Source organism: Uncinocarpus reesii, genomic scaffold (genome assembly GCF_000003515.1).
Source record: "Uncinocarpus reesii 1704 scaffold_4 genomic scaffold, whole genome shotgun sequence".
Lineage (NCBI taxonomy): Eukaryota > Fungi > Ascomycota > Eurotiomycetes > Onygenales > Onygenaceae > Uncinocarpus > Uncinocarpus reesii.
The window spans coordinates 1,363,251-1,379,597 of NW_003052497.1; the positions used below are offsets into that span (position 1 = coordinate 1,363,251).

At 50.2% G+C, this 16,347-nt stretch overlaps 8 protein-coding genes across 8 annotated transcripts; 4 read left to right on the top strand and 4 right to left on the bottom strand.

Annotated features, from left to right (window-relative positions):
* Positions 1-662: 662 nt before the first annotated feature.
* UREG_06578 (uncharacterized protein) lies at positions 663-2,747 on the bottom strand (the record flags this gene model as incomplete). The annotated part of the gene is made up of 3 exons (XM_002583565.1): positions 663-695; positions 894-1,371; positions 1,594-2,747. 3 exons carry the CDS (start codon positions 2,745-2,747, stop codon positions 663-665), a joined length of 1,665 nt encoding a protein of 554 aa, XP_002583611.1.
* A 519-nt stretch (positions 2,748-3,266) lies between these two features.
* UREG_06579 (uncharacterized protein) lies at positions 3,267-5,582 on the bottom strand (the record flags this gene model as incomplete). Its single annotated transcript, XM_002583566.1, has 1 exon — positions 3,267-5,582. One exon carries the CDS (start codon positions 5,580-5,582, stop codon positions 3,267-3,269), a length of 2,316 nt encoding a protein of 771 aa, XP_002583612.1.
* Positions 5,583-6,348: 766 nt separating this feature from the next.
* On the top strand, positions 6,349-8,056 carry UREG_06580 (uncharacterized protein; the record flags this gene model as incomplete). The annotated part of the gene is made up of 3 exons (XM_002583567.1): positions 6,349-6,686; positions 6,742-7,853; positions 7,914-8,056. 3 exons carry the CDS (start codon positions 6,349-6,351, stop codon positions 8,054-8,056), a joined length of 1,593 nt encoding a protein of 530 aa, XP_002583613.1.
* Positions 8,057-8,516: 460 nt separating this feature from the next.
* UREG_06581 (uncharacterized protein) lies at positions 8,517-9,003 on the bottom strand (the record flags this gene model as incomplete). Its single annotated transcript, XM_002583568.1, has 3 exons — positions 8,517-8,603; positions 8,690-8,769; positions 8,877-9,003. 3 exons carry the CDS (start codon positions 9,001-9,003, stop codon positions 8,517-8,519), a joined length of 294 nt encoding a protein of 97 aa, XP_002583614.1.
* A 347-nt stretch (positions 9,004-9,350) lies between these two features.
* Positions 9,351-11,034, top strand: UREG_06582 (uncharacterized protein; the record flags this gene model as incomplete). The annotated part of the gene is made up of 2 exons (XM_002583569.1): positions 9,351-9,722; positions 9,787-11,034. 2 exons carry the CDS (start codon positions 9,351-9,353, stop codon positions 11,032-11,034), a joined length of 1,620 nt encoding a protein of 539 aa, XP_002583615.1.
* Positions 11,035-11,397: 363 nt separating this feature from the next.
* UREG_06583 (uncharacterized protein) lies at positions 11,398-12,777 on the bottom strand (the record flags this gene model as incomplete). Its single annotated transcript, XM_002583570.1, has 4 exons — positions 11,398-12,101; positions 12,144-12,210; positions 12,295-12,330; positions 12,745-12,777. 4 exons carry the CDS (start codon positions 12,775-12,777, stop codon positions 11,398-11,400), a joined length of 840 nt encoding a protein of 279 aa, XP_002583616.1.
* A 407-nt stretch (positions 12,778-13,184) lies between these two features.
* Positions 13,185-13,796, top strand: UREG_06584 (uncharacterized protein; the record flags this gene model as incomplete). Its single annotated transcript, XM_002583571.1, has 2 exons — positions 13,185-13,689; positions 13,750-13,796. The coding sequence occupies 2 exons, from the start codon at positions 13,185-13,187 to the stop codon at positions 13,794-13,796; spliced, it is 552 nt and encodes a 183-aa protein (XP_002583617.1).
* A 967-nt stretch (positions 13,797-14,763) lies between these two features.
* UREG_06585 (uncharacterized protein) lies at positions 14,764-16,272 on the top strand (the record flags this gene model as incomplete). Its single annotated transcript, XM_002583572.1, has 1 exon — positions 14,764-16,272. One exon carries the CDS (start codon positions 14,764-14,766, stop codon positions 16,270-16,272), a length of 1,509 nt encoding a protein of 502 aa, XP_002583618.1.
* Between the last annotated feature and the right edge of the window lie 75 nt (positions 16,273-16,347).

The window sequence follows — 16,347 nt, forward strand, 5'->3', positions numbered from 1 at the left end:
CTATCTCCCCGAGCCTCTTCATTATCCTTAGCGAGGAGTTTCAGGCGGTTATCTCACTTCCCTAAGAGTTCTCTCAAGACTACACACCTAAGTAGAGTACTATTAATCCCATTCTTAGATTCCAATTATCCCTCGTTAGTTATTTGCTCCCACCCAGTTGACAAGAGTGTTTCGTGAACCGCAACCCTGTCATAAGATAGACAACAACATCTCTGCTCTGTTCAGCGGTTTACACCAAAAGACCTTTCCACCACTAGTATTCTGTAGTCAATCGTGTAACTACATATTGGCCGACCAAGACTCTACGGAAAGCTGTGTACTCCTGAACTCTGCTTCTGCTACTCCAAAGAACTTCTGCCGATTTTTCCCGGCCAGCACGATTCTTAGTAGTAGAGCTGCGCACCGTGACGTCCTTCTGAGAGCCAATCTCCTTCAGAGTGTTTTCCACCATCACAGTAGCATGGGCAGTCTGCTATGATAGCTGCATTCCATTGGTTACCCAATAACAAATTGAACAGAAAAGCTCGATACTCAAACCGCGTCTTAACATAGGCTACTAGCTTACCGTTTTGATTCCTTAAACAACTGACAGGCGCTAGACCAGCAGAGGCATGGAAAAAGCAGGGAATAACTAGTGGTTATTGTCACCAACAAATAGATTTCTACCAACCGGGACGAAATGTAACTACTTCGGACTATTATCAACTAAGTATTAACTGATTAAAGACGGAGTGCTTATATCAAGTCTAACAAAAACCGTAATGACTTTTCGGTGCAATCCTCAATATTTATGAAGGCCTTCTCCATGGACCTACCGCTCTCTTATTCCGTGAAACCCAAGGCTGGAACCATCGTGAATCCCATCCACAAACTGTCTTTCTATCCGAGCTTACCTGATTGCCCGCTTGCTCCTCCAGGGCTGTCCAAAATGAATCCTGCATCATAAGCCTGACACCCCTTCCTTGGTCCTTGGGAAACGGCCGCTCATAACACGAAAGCTCCAAGGGTCGACAATCGGGGCCGCCGTGCGGGTCTAACCCCAGATCAAGATTCCGTTGACACCATGCACTGTTTTTACCGGCTAAATCATCGGTTGATACCATGTCGAGGCGGAGGACGCTGTCTTCAACGCCGATATAGAGGGTCGACGAGGATGGGGAAGGATGGGAGATGGTATAGATAGGACCTCGGTAGCGGTGGGGTTCGCGGAAACGGTTCATCGCTCGACCCGCAACGCTTTGAATTCGATTGGATAGAAAGACGGATATATCTTTGCTTGGGAATAGCCCCATGTCCGATGGCGGATGGGGGGTATGGTTATTGTCGGGGTGTGGATAAGCGTTTGTTGGTGGAAGGTTGGCGTCCAGGTAGCTATATCGTCCCATGCGCATATCAAATATCTTCAGCAGAGCATGGACGCCACTGCCGACAACGAAGCGTTCGCGACCAATTGGCTTGATGCTATAGATTGGGCTATCGTCTACCGTATCTGTAAACGTTGACACAACAGAATTTGGAGAGCGAAAATCATGCAGCCTGGTTTTTTTATTCAGAAATCGTACCAATGACGCTTGCTGCCAAAAAGGGGCGTACCTTGTCACGCTGTCCTCCCAACCAGACAAGAAGAGATTCCCGGGATTAGTACTGGAGAAGCGCGTCACGGTTAAAGGTTCAATAGTAGTCGCTTTGGCCTTTCTAGAATCGTCATCAACATCGATCCTAAGATCGCGGAGTTTAGTCACGCCGTCTGGGCAAAATCCAAAAACTGTGATTTTGTTCGTCTCTCCATCAGAACCAACCGCAAATCTCTCATTGCACAGAAGCCTGGAGCATCTATGACTTGCCACTCCGTGTGTAACGGTTTTCAGTGTGGCAAATGGGTGGACTTCATCCCCTTCAGCATCAGCTTTGAAGAATGATATTGATTTTCTGCCCATGGATGCAGCGAGGACAGGGCCAGGCCCCGTACTGATGTCAGTACTTTCAAGATCTTTCCCTCCAGTGACATAGGTTTTTAGTAGCTTGCTTGAGCCAGTATCAACGGAAACATACATGCGCACCAGCTTGCCATTTCGCCGCCCGAAAATAATATCTTCCTCAGCCGTCCAGTGCGAGTAATCCGACCCTAGTAAATGTACGCCGGATATGTCGTCCCAACTATCCACCCCGTGCAAATCATTGAACGTCGCCCAGGCGACACAGTCCTGAGGAGTCCCACTGGACCTTCTTCGCGACGCATCAACCGGCCTCTCCGGGTCGTTGGCATCTCTGAGATATTTTCGGCCAAAGTCCTTGACTCGAATGACCAGGTCGGCCCCGGCGCCCCAGACGAGTACCTCCTTCCTAGCTGACCAGGAAAACCCGTACCACACTTCATAGCTATCGATCACCGGACGATATCCTAGGGTAGGATGGTCCGTTCGGATCGTCCTTGGATGGCCGATGCGCCTAGCGTTATCGGGCGGGAGCACGAACCGCGCGATTATGGCTCTGCGATCAAACGCCCGAGATCGCGTTGTCAGCGCTCGGGCTGCATCGATCCAAAAGGGAGGGGTGTCCACTGCGGGGAATTGGTTTTGGACAAAGGCTCGAAATATGCGACAATTGTCATTGAAGATAACTGCATGCAGGTAGCGACATGTTTGGGCAAGGTTTGTCAGGGAATGGAGGGAAGGCAGATAGCTGACGATATCGTAGATGATTTCCACAGGTAGTTCTGCTAGATGAGCTCCAGCTCTATGGTCCATGTTGTGCAACCAAGTGCAGTCCGTCAAAACGAGATAATCTACGATCGCAGTCTTGAATTCCCTCGGGATTGGCGGTGATGTTGCTGACGTCATCAATGTCCTGGAATCATCACCACGAGCCGCGAGGATACGGTTGGCACCTGATGGAATAGACTTAGTAGGCGAGCGGAAAATAATAGTCTAGCTTTCTAGCCGGAGCAACGTTCGAGGGAGGTTCATCTCATCTACGCTGCTCCTGCAGCATTCCATCTGTGAAGCTCTGCTGCTAAACTCTACGGCTGCTAAATTGATAGTAGATCGGTCAACCCGAGACTCATGCAATTGAACGATAAGTTCTCCTCTTATGAAAGCTATATAATGTCTCGCTGTTGTGGGAATAGAAGCTATTAAATGAGCGACTTTGAGAAATTCGAGGTTACGGGATAGTGAAAGCGATATATCCCTTGTCCCTGGTTGTATAAAAAATACCCGAATACGGATCAAGTTGACCCCTGAAATGAGATCGCGAAGAGCCGCCTCTTATTCTGGCCTGGTGCTGGGACTGATACCCATTTCTGTGTAAAAATGGCGCGGTAACATTTCTTTCTGCGCCTGTCGTAACTCCCATTTAAATTGCTCCACGTGGTTCGTACGGCCCGTGAGGGAAACATTGTCTTGTCGTTTCCTCTTTTTCGTCACGGAAGCTTGCCCGTCAAGGATCCTCGCCCGTTCAAGATCAACGACCATCACCCGCTGGTTTTCTGCATTCCAAAACATATTCCCGCCATGAGCATCCCGATGCAGTACCGCATGTTTATGGATTGCTTGAAGGGACTCAACCGCAGAGGCTACCACGGTTTGAAAATTGTCCCTGTTGGCGTGAAACTTGACGAGTCTCCCTGCGTGGCTTAGAAATAGCAAGTGAACAACCTCGAAGATACCATCGTACCACAATGGCCGAGGGGATATATCAATACCTCCGAGGCAAACTGGTATATAGACACCCTGAATCGGCTGAAGATGTTGGTACAAATATTCTTCGTACTTTGCACGGGCAACTGTCTCCACAGGTAGTGCCTTCGCTACGAGAGAGTATCGGTACGGGAAGAGGGTAAGCCAGAACAAAGCCCCAGAGGTCCCGTGGCGGTGCATGGATTCGCAGCCAGAAGGGCCAGCTTTGGCCAGGATTTGCGCGCGAGCTAACCTGCAAAATTCGCGATCATCAATTGCGTGCCGTACGATCCCATGGCTAGCCACATTTGGGCAATCCGGGTCAAGGGGGCCTCGATCTCGCAGGCCGAGGAGGCATTTCTGGGTGCACCATTGCGGGGGTTGTCCCGGGTAGTCCGTACTACCCCTTCCCCCCGTCGATGGCGGACGAGGAGCTGTAATGTTGGAGCTATGCCGAGGAAGCCCCGCGCTGGGACTGCCAGAGTCGAATTCACTTCCGCTACTATCATCATTTTCACTTCTCCGTGTTGCCTCGGTGTCGCGACAAGAGGAGGCAGCAACCAGCCGTTTTGACCTCGTCTTAATAGGTGAGACACGGATATATTCGTTTCTACTCCTCCAATTCTGTTTATAATCCGAGAGTTTCTTGCTGCCGCTCTCCTCAATGTCCGACCCAAAGAGGATGTCGTCATGTTCGATCTCCCACCTCTTCAGCTGCGATTCTGCGTTATTACGCCAGATCTGGCCGAATGGTCGCGTTTTCAAGGCACGGAGGGTAAAGGCGAGAACCTGCCCGACCGCCGTAAGGTGTAGCTTGTTGTCACTGTCCGAGCCATCAACCCAACCGGTGTTCATTCCGACGTCGTCGTTTGGAACGGAAAGATAGTAGTAGACCGTGGTAGGATCCTTGGGGTCCACTCGGAGAAATATGAACGCTTGCCCGGTACAAACATATCCAAACTCGAGCTCGGCGTAAATCATGTAGGAAAACAATTGAGTGATAACGGCGGCAACTCTCCGGCGAGCAAGCTTCACAGCGTCATCGTTCTCGCTGCAAACGACCACATCGTCCACTTCTATTTCCATGAGCCCGGCCTCTACTGTGCCCAAAGTAAGCTTATGTGGTGCCTTATATTCGATGATGAAGGCGGGTATTGTTTCTTCGCGGCCCGTGTTATACACACAAAACTGGTCGGCGCGAGGGCGAGACGACCTTGACCGCACGGTGGGTGTTACAGGGAGCGAATCCCCATGTACGTCGGCCTTTTTTTGCCGCTTCTGCACCGGTGATACTTGCGGGCCGGCGCTCCTTTCATTCTCGGTTATAGTATTCCCGTGATTTTCGAACATCACCTCCCCCTTCAGGTTGAATATGTCACGAAGCCTACGATTGGAATAGAGTCTGCGTATAACAAGCGAGACACGATCCTCGACGGCATGACGTTGGTAATAACCTAAATCTAGCTCGGAGCCTATTAACCTGAGCTGCATCTCGTTGCCCCAGTCTTTTACTGTGCTTAGGGATGTAAAATGGCGCTCTGAAGCGAAGTCGACGTCAAATAGGTCTTTCCACACGGCCGACTGTTCTTGAGGAAATGTGGTCCATTCTCGGATGTGGTTCGGCCGAAGTTTTGAACCAGCATTCTCCGGGTTTCCTTGGGTTCCGGTCTTGTAATTCACACGGGAGGAGATGCCCACAGACAGGTGGACATGACAGGCGTCTAAGTGTTCGGGGAGGGTACTTGGCTGCAATTGCTTTTCGAGACTTTTTTTGTCCTCTTCGGCCTTCTCTTTATCCCTTTCGGCCTTCTCTTTGTCTGCCTCTGCCTGTTGACGAAGGCGCCTCTGCTCCTCTAGTGCTCGCAGGAGCTCCTCGCGAGACAATGTGCTTAACTCAGGGGCCATGATTGTAGTCTGGATCGTAGCCCGAGGGTACTGCCGTGTCAATTTAGTCACTGGCGGGTCTCCGGCCGCTGCTGTGAAGCTCAATAGCTTATACAAATATCGTAAAAGTATTTAGCTATTTTGGAAGGATTTGACTGATCGTTCTTGAACGGAAATTGAGGAAAGGGGTGAAATTGAGATATATGCCTGAAGTTAGGCAACCACCGCCCCCATCCCCTGACCGGGGCGGGTCAACCTTGATCTGAGGCAGTGTCACCCTGCTGCTGCTTCAATTGATATTGCTCTGTAGAGCCATGCGGATTCGTGGTTTCCTGGGCTTCCGTGCATGTAAAAGAGCTACCAAGGTTGAAGTGGCAGCCGCGGCGGTAACGAGCTCTAACTAACTAGTTAGATACCTGAGCATTGGTCACCATGCCGGCGAGAACGGCTCCTTCAGTAGCCAGGAAAGGGCATGCAAGTGGTATCGAGGAGCATTGGGTATCTCTGGTTCAAACGATTCTTTCGCCTCCATGGTGCAAACATTAACACGATATACATCTATCGTGGTTGGAAAGGGGCTCTTCGCGGTGAGCCCGACGAAGAGCAAAGATTGATGTGTGCTGAGTTGACCAAATCTGATGACCGAGGACCGAGTCAGGTGATTAACTAGTTAGTTAGCTAGTTTCACCAGAACGTTCACTCTCTCTGTCTCTTGAAATGCGCCTGTAGTGAGCGATCAGAGTAGTAATGGCCTCCTGTCTGTTGGGAGTGAAATCTGATCTGGATAATGGCCTTGGTATCACCCACTGTGTTGGCGATTTCCGCTGTCTGCTTTCTGGTTGTGGCAGTCTATAAATTTATCATCTTTCCTGCATTCCTATCCCCGCTCTCCAAAGTTCCAAATGCGCATTTTACGTCCTCCATTGCGCCCTTTTGGATATTATGGAAACGTTTTCAGATGACAGGAAATCGGACAATACATGAAGCCCATCAAAAACATGGACCTATTGTCCGGTTAGCCCCAACAGAACTGTCCATTAACTGTGTTGATGGTGGCATCCGTACTGTATATGCCGGTGGCTTTGAAAAACATGCGTGGTATCCGAGAGTCTTTGGCGCCTTTGGGTATGCCTCTCTCGTGTTTCCACTTCAAAGAATGGACATTCTAACAGGACGATAGGACTATTAGCATGTTTTCGATGGTTGCCAGCAGGCCTCATTCCATACGCAAGCGAATGATGTCTAATATATATTCCAAGTCTTACTTACAGACCTCTACCCAACTCTCGGCCGTGTCCCGCAAGATTTTATTCCAGCGGCTATTTCGAATCCTTGAACACCATGTCAAAGCCGTGGATCAGGTCGAAGTTCATGAACTTAACAACGCTATCACCATGGACTTTGTAACCGCGTATATTTTTGGACTGTCTGCTGCAACGAACTTTTTGGAAGACACAACCACACGAAAACAATGGCTGGATGCGTATCAATCCCGGAAACCCTTTGAATTTTATCACCAGGAAGTACCGAATCTTGTTGCTTGGGCAGAAAAGCTGAAGCTTCCTCTGATTCCAAGCTGGTGCAAAAAAGCGAACGACGACATGGAGAACTGGGGGCTTGAACTATGCGATAAGGCTGAAGAACACCTATCGACAGCAGACATTGAGTCTCAGCCAACCGTCTACAAACAGCTCAAGATGTCAATGATTAAGCAGCTGGGGTTGAAGAATGAAAAAGCTGTTCCTGAGCATATGTCGAACCAATTACGAATGGATATTGCCTGTGAGTTATATGATCAACTCACTGCTGGCCACGAGACGAGCGCTGTTGCTTTAACCTATCTATACTGGGAGCTCTCAAGGAACCCTGAATTGCAACGTGAGCTACGAAAGGAGCTACGAGGCCTCTCCCCTTCCATCAACTTTCCAATACACTCCGAAACTGTGCCCAACCTTCCTTCACCGAAGGATATCGATGCCTTACCACTCTTAAACGCAGTTATCACGGAAACGCTTCGCTTGCACGCTCCCATACCAGGCCTTCAACCCCGTGTTACACCGTCGCCAATGTCTAGTCTCGGAGGATACCACCAGATACCCCCCAATACAAGAGTGAATGCTCAAGCATATTCCTTGCATCGGAATCTAGATGTTTTCCCTGAGCCAGAATTGTGGCTCCCGAAACGCTGGCTTAAACCCGGCGATTCCCCCGAAATGGAAAACATGAAACGATGGTTCTGGGCGTTTGGTAGCGGAGGAAGGATGTGTGTTGGCAGCAATTTTGCGTTACAAGGTAAGCCGCCCCAACTGGGATTGATATTGGTTCGGATAATATGTACTTACAGTCGATCAGAAATGAAACTTGTCGTGGCGGCCATTTATTCCAATTACACAACCACCATTGTCGATGACGATGGAATTGAAGCTATTGATGCATATACGGTCCGGCCTACAAGCAATAGACTGGTGTTGGAGTTTCATCGCGCCGATATATAATGGTACCGTCGCTCGACAGCCTTTTTTTGAAGGTAGGAGATATCTCCTTACCTTATCCATGGTGTGACTGACTCGCAGGTCTGGCACCGTCTGGGGTCCATTCACCGGCTCGAAATGCCCACCAAAACCCCCTCCCATAGCACCATGACTATTCTACGGTTGCTTGTCACGTAAATATCTTCAAATCGCGTATATATTGTTTTTTCTTCAGGATAACGAGTATAGTCAACAAACAATAGCTGATTCTCCAAAAGCGGAGTCCAAAACCTTCCCATCGAACTCCATCCATATGCTAAATTGTACAATTGGGTGGTAAATTCACACCCGAATGGAACCAAAGCCCATCGGCCCATCCCATATTCGCTGCGCTCCATATTCTTTCGAAAAATCTTGCCCATAACCAGCCGGGGAGCACACAGCAATGTCATTATTGCCGGCGAACGCAAAGGTGGACATAAGTTTATTTCTTCTTTCGTGGCGAGATCATCTTCTTGAACATGCGTGAAATATGGAAATTGACCAAGCTCTTTGGCGGTTTTTGGTATTTCTATCCCACAGAAAATATAAAGTCAGCGACCGGAGTCATCAATTGGGACGAAGGTGAAATGCGACAATGGGTATGTGACGACATACCGTCGTGTCTGCGCAATGCCTAAGCTGCTGTTCTAGCGCATGGCATCCTCCGATACCGTAGCCCGAGGACGCCCAACAATCTAATTTTCAAGAAGAAAGAGTAGTGTTAGTTTTCGCGATTCTGAACAACGCCCAAGCGCGCCGGTTTTGACGGGATATTTTCGAACAAGAAAGGTCTTGGACTTACTCAAAACGGAGCTCAAGGCAGTCTGGCATGGATCAGGCTCAATCTTCCCTGGCCTTCGGATCCTTAAAGTGTCGACAGTCTGCAGCCGGATAGGCTTGATGCGAGTCGACATTCCCTTTGGACGCATGGTGGATGGTTTGAAGCACAAATAGTAGGATTGCGGCTCAGTAGGGATTAGGCAAGCCAGTCAAAAATCTAACAGTCGTATCACACTTTCACTAACTCGATTCGAACAGATATTTTTCCAACAGCGGGCCCAATTCACCTCTCCGCCGAACAAATCGATGCCCTCGAATCTCCAGGCGAACGAACTTTTGAAGACGCCAAGCCTGGAGTAACTAGTTAAACCTTATTAAGTCGGCAATGCTGACATAAGCATAATGGATTGATCATGATGCCCACCAGAGAAGAGCAGTGGTTGAGGTTGTTCATAAGTGTTGCAGGAGGTTTGGCTATTGATACCCGTTACCCGAGATGAGATGCCAGTCCCGACTTGATTTAGTATATCGATGTGCTCTGTCTGCGCGGCCAAAACCTTCGGTCCATGAACTGCATCACTCAATTCGAGCATCATCAACGCGGGCAGGTTCTGAGCGGCAACAGAAGAACAACTCTAAGGAGGATGGCCTCCGAAATGATGAGTCCCCGAAAGAAGAAGAAGAAGGCGCGATGACGAGACGAATGAAGGAGTTGTCTGAAGACGCCATGTTAGGAGGCAAATCCGCAATGAAGAATATGCAACAAGCGGGGTTTTCGGATGAATTAAAGAAACAACTAGAAGAAAGGATAGCTGCCACTTCGTTTAAGAACGAGCATGCTCAAGCCTTTTCGGTTGCAAATATGCCTGTATGACCTATCCCTCGCGATCTATAGCGCCTGTATTGAGTCCTAACCCTCAAGCATGTTGCAGAGGAGTGCCGGAAGAGGGACACAGGATCTTGCCGCTGCAGCTCCCTGGACTGGCGATGAAACCGCCCATGACGCTGCTCTCCGAATGCTTAGCGACTCAAAGAAGCCGCTGCGAGTGCCATTTAAACCGCCAAACCCGTCACCAGTTAATCTCCAGCCCAGGGTTCGAGCGTCCCAATCCTCCGGAACCCGCCTCGCACAAGCGCGAGACCGCAAAGAAGTTTATGAACTGAGTCAGGACGCCCATATCTCCGAAGAAGAGCGCGAGGCGTATCGTCGGGAACTTCGTGACCGATTCACTCCCGGCGCCCGAGCGTTCCCTATGAGCCTGCAGGGCCTGAGCTCCCTCGCAAACGAACGCATCGAAGACGCCATAGCAAAAGGACAGTTCCGAAATATCCCCAGAGGAAAGGGCAAAAACGTCGAGCGCGACCATGCCGCGGGCAGCCCGTACCTAGATACCACGGAATACTTCATGAATCGGATCATGCAGAAGCAGGAAGTTACTCCCGAGTGGATCCAAAAGCAACAGGACCTACAACGGGAGATCCGTCGGTTCCGTGCCCAATTGAGAAGTGATTGGAAGAGCCATGCCGCGCGGTTGATTTCTAGGCAAGGCGGGACTCTGCAGACGCAGGTCCGGCGTGCGAGGGCCTACGCAGCGGCCGAGGCGAGACATAACAGGTTCGCTCAAACCCCTGCCGAAAAGGAGGAGAAGAACGCGACAGGCGTCAAGCCCATGACACAAATCGACCACGAGGGGAGGTTATCCCGGATCCCGGTATCCTTGTCCAATAATTCTCCGGTATCACAAACCGAAAGTGTGACCAGCACTTCCACAGAATCGATTGAACATGAACCTCTTCCGGACGTGTCGTGCTTACGCGACCCGCAGTACCTCGCAATTGAAAAAGAGTATCACGAATTAAAAGTGAAGAAGCTAAACGAGCTTCTTCGTTCTTACAATTTGCAAGCCCCGCGAATAGCCCAGAAACCATACCTGAATCTACAGCGTGAACTAGATCTGTGCTATGCCGAAGTAGCTCCGTCGCTAGCAGAAGAGGTTTACAACAGAGCTACACAAAAGGCTCACGATTCCAGTTATGTGCCTACGAAAGGAGATGCGGGCGCATTGCAGCAAGTGTTAGGCTTAGGCCAAAATGCTCGTGTTCACGATGAAGACACATCCAAGGGCTATGGGCTGAAGCAATTTTGGCGCGATCTTTGGAGCCGGGGCGCAACAACTTAGTGACTAATAATACATCAAGTGTAAGATATTATCGAATACTGTGCCGCCAGTATACTCAGTGTTTGCTATATTTATACGCAAAGTTTGCCCCTCCGTCATCGCAACTTTGGCCCTTTTTTCAATGAAGTCGCTCACTGCACCCTAAGTAAGAGATAAAGCAGTAACAAAGTGCAAAGGGATATGGGAATAGCGCTTTCGTCTCATGCCTCTTTACACAGGAGCAAGAAGCCAGAAATGTGTGGGATTCGACCTCCGCTTGAGGCATCGACAAACAGGCGGCTAACAAAGCCGATTTGGCCCATCAGCGATACTATCGTGGTTAGCTGTGTGGCGTGCAAGTAGTTGACCTCTGATGCTGGCGTGTTAACAACGATTTGAAACGGATTCTATTCGAAAAAGAGCCCATGTAAGTCGAAGGTTGCAATAGGCGCACAAGGTCGCTAAAAGAAAATAGAGCGTCTCTTCGACTCCAACGGGGCCAAAGCGACCAAGGCTATTTTTTGTTTCACCCGGTTCAAGGACAAGCAGACAGAAACCCATAACCGTGAAAAGATTTGAGAAAATCGCACGAAGATATATTCCATGGCGTCTGAATCGCGGTTGAAAAGCCACCTCTGTGTCCTCGCCGGCTTCGAGACATGGAATGGCGACTATGCCCTGAGTTAAATCGTTTGGGCCAAAATGGAGAAGAATTGGGAGTATAAAGAACGGAATAGAAGTCATTCGCTCCACAACCCAGAACCAGCGGTTCCAATCCACTTTGGATATCACGTCCACCAATGCTGGCCATCCGCATTTGCCCGATGCCTCTGAAGCAGGAGAAGTTATGGATCGTGCCATTTTGCCAAACGACGCCCGGAGCGGAATAATGAACGGACGCCATGGGATCTTAGGATAGTCCCCTTTAGGCCAGCCTGCTTGTGCCATATCTGAATCGCCGAAGGGAAGACGGGATATGATTTCAAGCTTGCCGATCCAGACCTCGTTGACTGCGTTTCCTGGCTCGAAGAAGTTTGGGGATCGTACGCCATTGACAGCAGAGATCTTGTTTCCCATAACTGGAAAAACTGTGAGGTAGTATACTAGAAGATAAGCAGTGCAACACAGACTGATGGATAGATCAAGGATGTTTAAACTGTGCGTAGCATCGGCCTCGGCTAGAAACGCGCTGAAGTACTAGATATGAACGTTGTTGATATGCCATAACCGACAGGACACGCATATTGTAATCAGCCTGCTGGGTTAGTACGAAGGGCTTACCCAGATATCGGTCCTCAGAAAGCCTATGTCTCTTTCCTAAATATCAAAGGTAAGAGCGTACGCATCACAGATGGAAAGTACTGCTAGCTGGTGATTTCGAAGACGACAGTCAGTCATTTGAAATAAAAGGGGTACGTAGGCCCAAAGTGATAGTGGCAACGTGCTTAGTCGAGTAGAAACCGAGGCCGCTTGCCACCTCCCAATCTGTATGCATGCGCAGCTTTGCAAGGGCTATACGAGATTAACCGTCAAATGCCACAGAAAGAGAGCCGATGTTCGCAGAACCCGAATTATATGAAACAATAGTGTCAAAACAAACTTTGCGACCTGCATACACAAGACGGCGTTCATATTTCAAGGGTGAAGTTGAAAATATTTCCCTCTATATATCTGCGGCGGGGTTGCCTCCCGCGTCTTCAGAGGACGAAATTTTGAGAAGATCTCCTCCACCCTCAAGGCTCGAGGGTTTGCTGGGCGGGACATGTTGAATTGACAGACGCAATTATTCTTGAGAGGGGCCAGTTTCGTCTTGTTTGTCCGCTCGATTCGCCGTGTGACCTACTATACATAACACCATATATATCTCCTCGAAACCGGTATCCGGGGATCCATTATATAAACCACATACACAACGCGCTGGGGGAGACTCATAAACGATTTTGGTTAAGGCTGGACCCACGGGGATTGATAATTGTGCCGAAAGTCCTTGATAACAGGCAAACTTTGTCCCGATGCATTCGATAGCGGTGGTCACGGGAGGGGGAGGCGATATTGGCAGTGCCATTGCCAACAAACTCGCAGGGAGCCATGATCATGTTGTCCTAGTAGACATTGATGAGGGTAGAACGAAAGCTGTGGCAGAGGCGTTGGGCAGTGGAAAGGCGTACACCATGCTCTGCGATATCACCGACAACAGCCAAGTCCAGGAAATGGCGCAAAAGGTGTTAGCACTGGGTGAGGTCCATACCTTGGTCAACAATGCCGGTGCAGCTTGGGCTGGGTCCCTACAAGATATGTCCCCCGAACTCTGGAAGCGAGAGATCACCCTTAACCTCGATGCCGGCTTTTTCTGTTTCCATGCGTTTGAGGAATCCTTGAAGCGAACTCGGGGTTCAGTAGTCAACATTGCCTCAGTCAATGGTTTGTCTATTTTCGGGAACCCGGCATACAGCTCTGCCAAAGCCGGGCTCATCCATCTCACGAGGTCCATCGCAGTGGAATATGGGAAGTTTGGTATTCGTGCCAACGCCGTGGCTCCGGGAACGGTTCGTACGCGTGCGTGGGAGACTCGAGTCGAAGCGAATCCACAGGTGTTCGAGCAGGCCATGCGATGGTATCCCTTGAAACACGTTATTGAGCCGGAGGATGTCGCCAACGCAGTGGGATTTCTCAGCAGTAAGCAGGCGGCCGCCATCACTGGAGTGTGCCTCCCAGTTGATTCTGGGCTGACTGCAGGTCAAACATGCCTTGCACGGAGCTTTTCACAGTCAGAACACTATTGAATGGGGTCGAAGGAGTTGTTTGGATATCGGAAACATATAACTAGTGCACCAGCTTGTAAAATAGAGAAACAAAACAAACGTAGTCAGCTAGCAGTCAAAACATGTCTCAGTTCAGATGGCTGCTTGGAGTCCGGAGTCGTTTGTCGTTTATTGTCCGCTGCGCACCGTTTTTCGTCTCCATCGGATATCAAACTTCCGGATGGGCTGCACTCCTCGATACGGGAAATGGAGCAGGATGGCAAAAGCAACGCTGGAGTGCACGAACAGAATGTCTCACGGGTCCTGATCGCACATCTCGCTACCACAGTTGCTTTTCCTGCATTGGATCTCGACATCCGACTCCGTCTCTCGAGCACAGGCTGCACCACCGCCATCCACCTTGCGGAAAGCGCATGAACGCTGAATAATCGAAATGTGATTCAAGAGTGACCAAGTGTGATGGGGCTTGATGGCGTGCAGCAATGACGGCACTGTTTGGAGACCGGGATGGCCATCGTGAGCGGCCGCCGCTGATTCGACCTTCGCACTTCTTCTGTGCATCCCGGGCGCTTAGCAGCCAGCAAATCATCCTTGCAGGATTCGCAACCCCCTCACCATAGTGCGGACACGAGCGAGATTTCTCTTCGAATCACGGACTGATACCCAGCCACCATTGGGCCCTTGTTGATTCCGCCCCTCGGACCCCAATGCCAAAGTCCGAGACGGGCGGCCTGTGGGATTGTCATTGGGCCCCCATATACCGCTCAGTCTCTCCAGCTTCTCGAGGGACGGCCTTGAAATCACTGCAATCTCCCCCTCTACTGCGCACGAACAGATGGATTGGACGTGGATCTACAGCATCAATTGATAGCTCGGTTTCGACCCCCCTAGAAGTGGCAATAATCGGCTCTCCCCGTGTCACAGGAGATGCTGCTGGCCATATATGCAACAGAGGGCATGAAATAATCAAAAATCGTACAATTGCGGCATGTCAAGTCCTCGTTTGACCCTTATTTCCCTCCTCACGTCGTCCATGCTCACGCTCCTTCCGATCCTCTTCGCCGTCCCGACCGCAGGCCGACCTTCGTTTGAAATCTTTAATGGTCCTGCTCCTCCGCCCGACGAGGGTCCGCCGCTCTCAGCGTCTGCAGTCCGGGATCTAAGCCTGCTTTGGCGCGAGATTGTTGCTATTATTGGAGCTTACCTTTTTATTGTCTTTGTGTTCCTCGGCTGCCTGCTTACTGTGGGAAGACGCCTTCGGCGAAGTGCACAGCAGTCGAATCGGACACTGGAGATGGAAATGCTGAAGCCGCTCGCACCGGCAGCGAACAACATCTCGCTCCAAGTTCCTCAGTCGCCGCAAAACACCTGGCCGAGCCCAATGAGCGGAACAGAATCTCATGAGTGGCCCAGTCCACAAAAGTCCAAAGCTCGATCCTTTAGTTTGCCCTGGTCGAAAGGACAAGTTCCCATCTCGAGAACCGATAGCGTGTCGACGGTGGACGAGAATGTCGTTCGAGCGGATCGGATGAGAGCCCAGGAAGAGATGGAACGACTATATGCTGCCGTGATGGAACACGACGAAGCCAAGTCAAACGGTGGCACCTCGCCTGCAAAGTCACCTCGTCAGACTCGCTCTCCTTTTGAGGCTCCACCTGATTTCAGGCAGCTCAGACAGCGCCAGCAATCGCTGCAGTCTCTCTCACCTGTGTCGCCGATGTCACCACTGTCCCGAGAACTTCCCTCGCCTGTTTACCCTGAACCTCAATCTGCACGTATGCAAGAAAGGCATCAGCAGCTCCAGCTTCAACTACAGCCGCAGTCGCCACAATTCTCCTACCAGGAAACCCCCGAATGGTCTCCGACTTCGCCTCGCAGTGATAAACCATCTAGACTTTCCGCCCTCTCCTTCTTGAGCTCGAAGAGCTCCAAGTCTCGTGGTCCTAAAAAGCTCCGCAGAGAATCAGTTCGAAATCTCCCAATCTCTCCGCCAATTTTATCACCAGAAGCTGTGTCGCCAGGCTTTTCTGAGACCCAGCCCCTTTCGCCACGCATCTATCACCCAGGACCTCCACCACTCAATCCTCTACAGCAACAGCAAAAGCAGCAATTAAAGGTGATGTCCAGAACCCCGCAACTTCGCAATCCATCCGTGGACACCAATTTTAGCGGGCCTCCACACTTGCACCTACGTAGTGCAGGAAGTAGCACTTCCACCCTTCCGTTTCGTGTAGCGTTCGATAACGGACCCATGAGCGCTCCGCTGACAAAAACAACCCTCGTCGAAAGACGAGAAAGTATTCTTGGCCCCCTGGGCCCCAGAACAGGCATCCCTAGGACGCCGTACAGTCCATACATGCCTTTTACCCCTATTACCCCGTTGACCCCGAGTCGTATGATTACGCGTGAGGAGCGGAAGCAAATGAAGAAGAAAAATGGGGTGTCTGTACAAACAGAAAATGATCTAGTAATGAGCGATGAAGAGATGTGGTCCTAAGGGTCCTTGGTGATAGAATGACGGGAAGTTTGTCCTTTTTTGTTGGTCCTAACGATTGATTCTCTGTGATTGTGA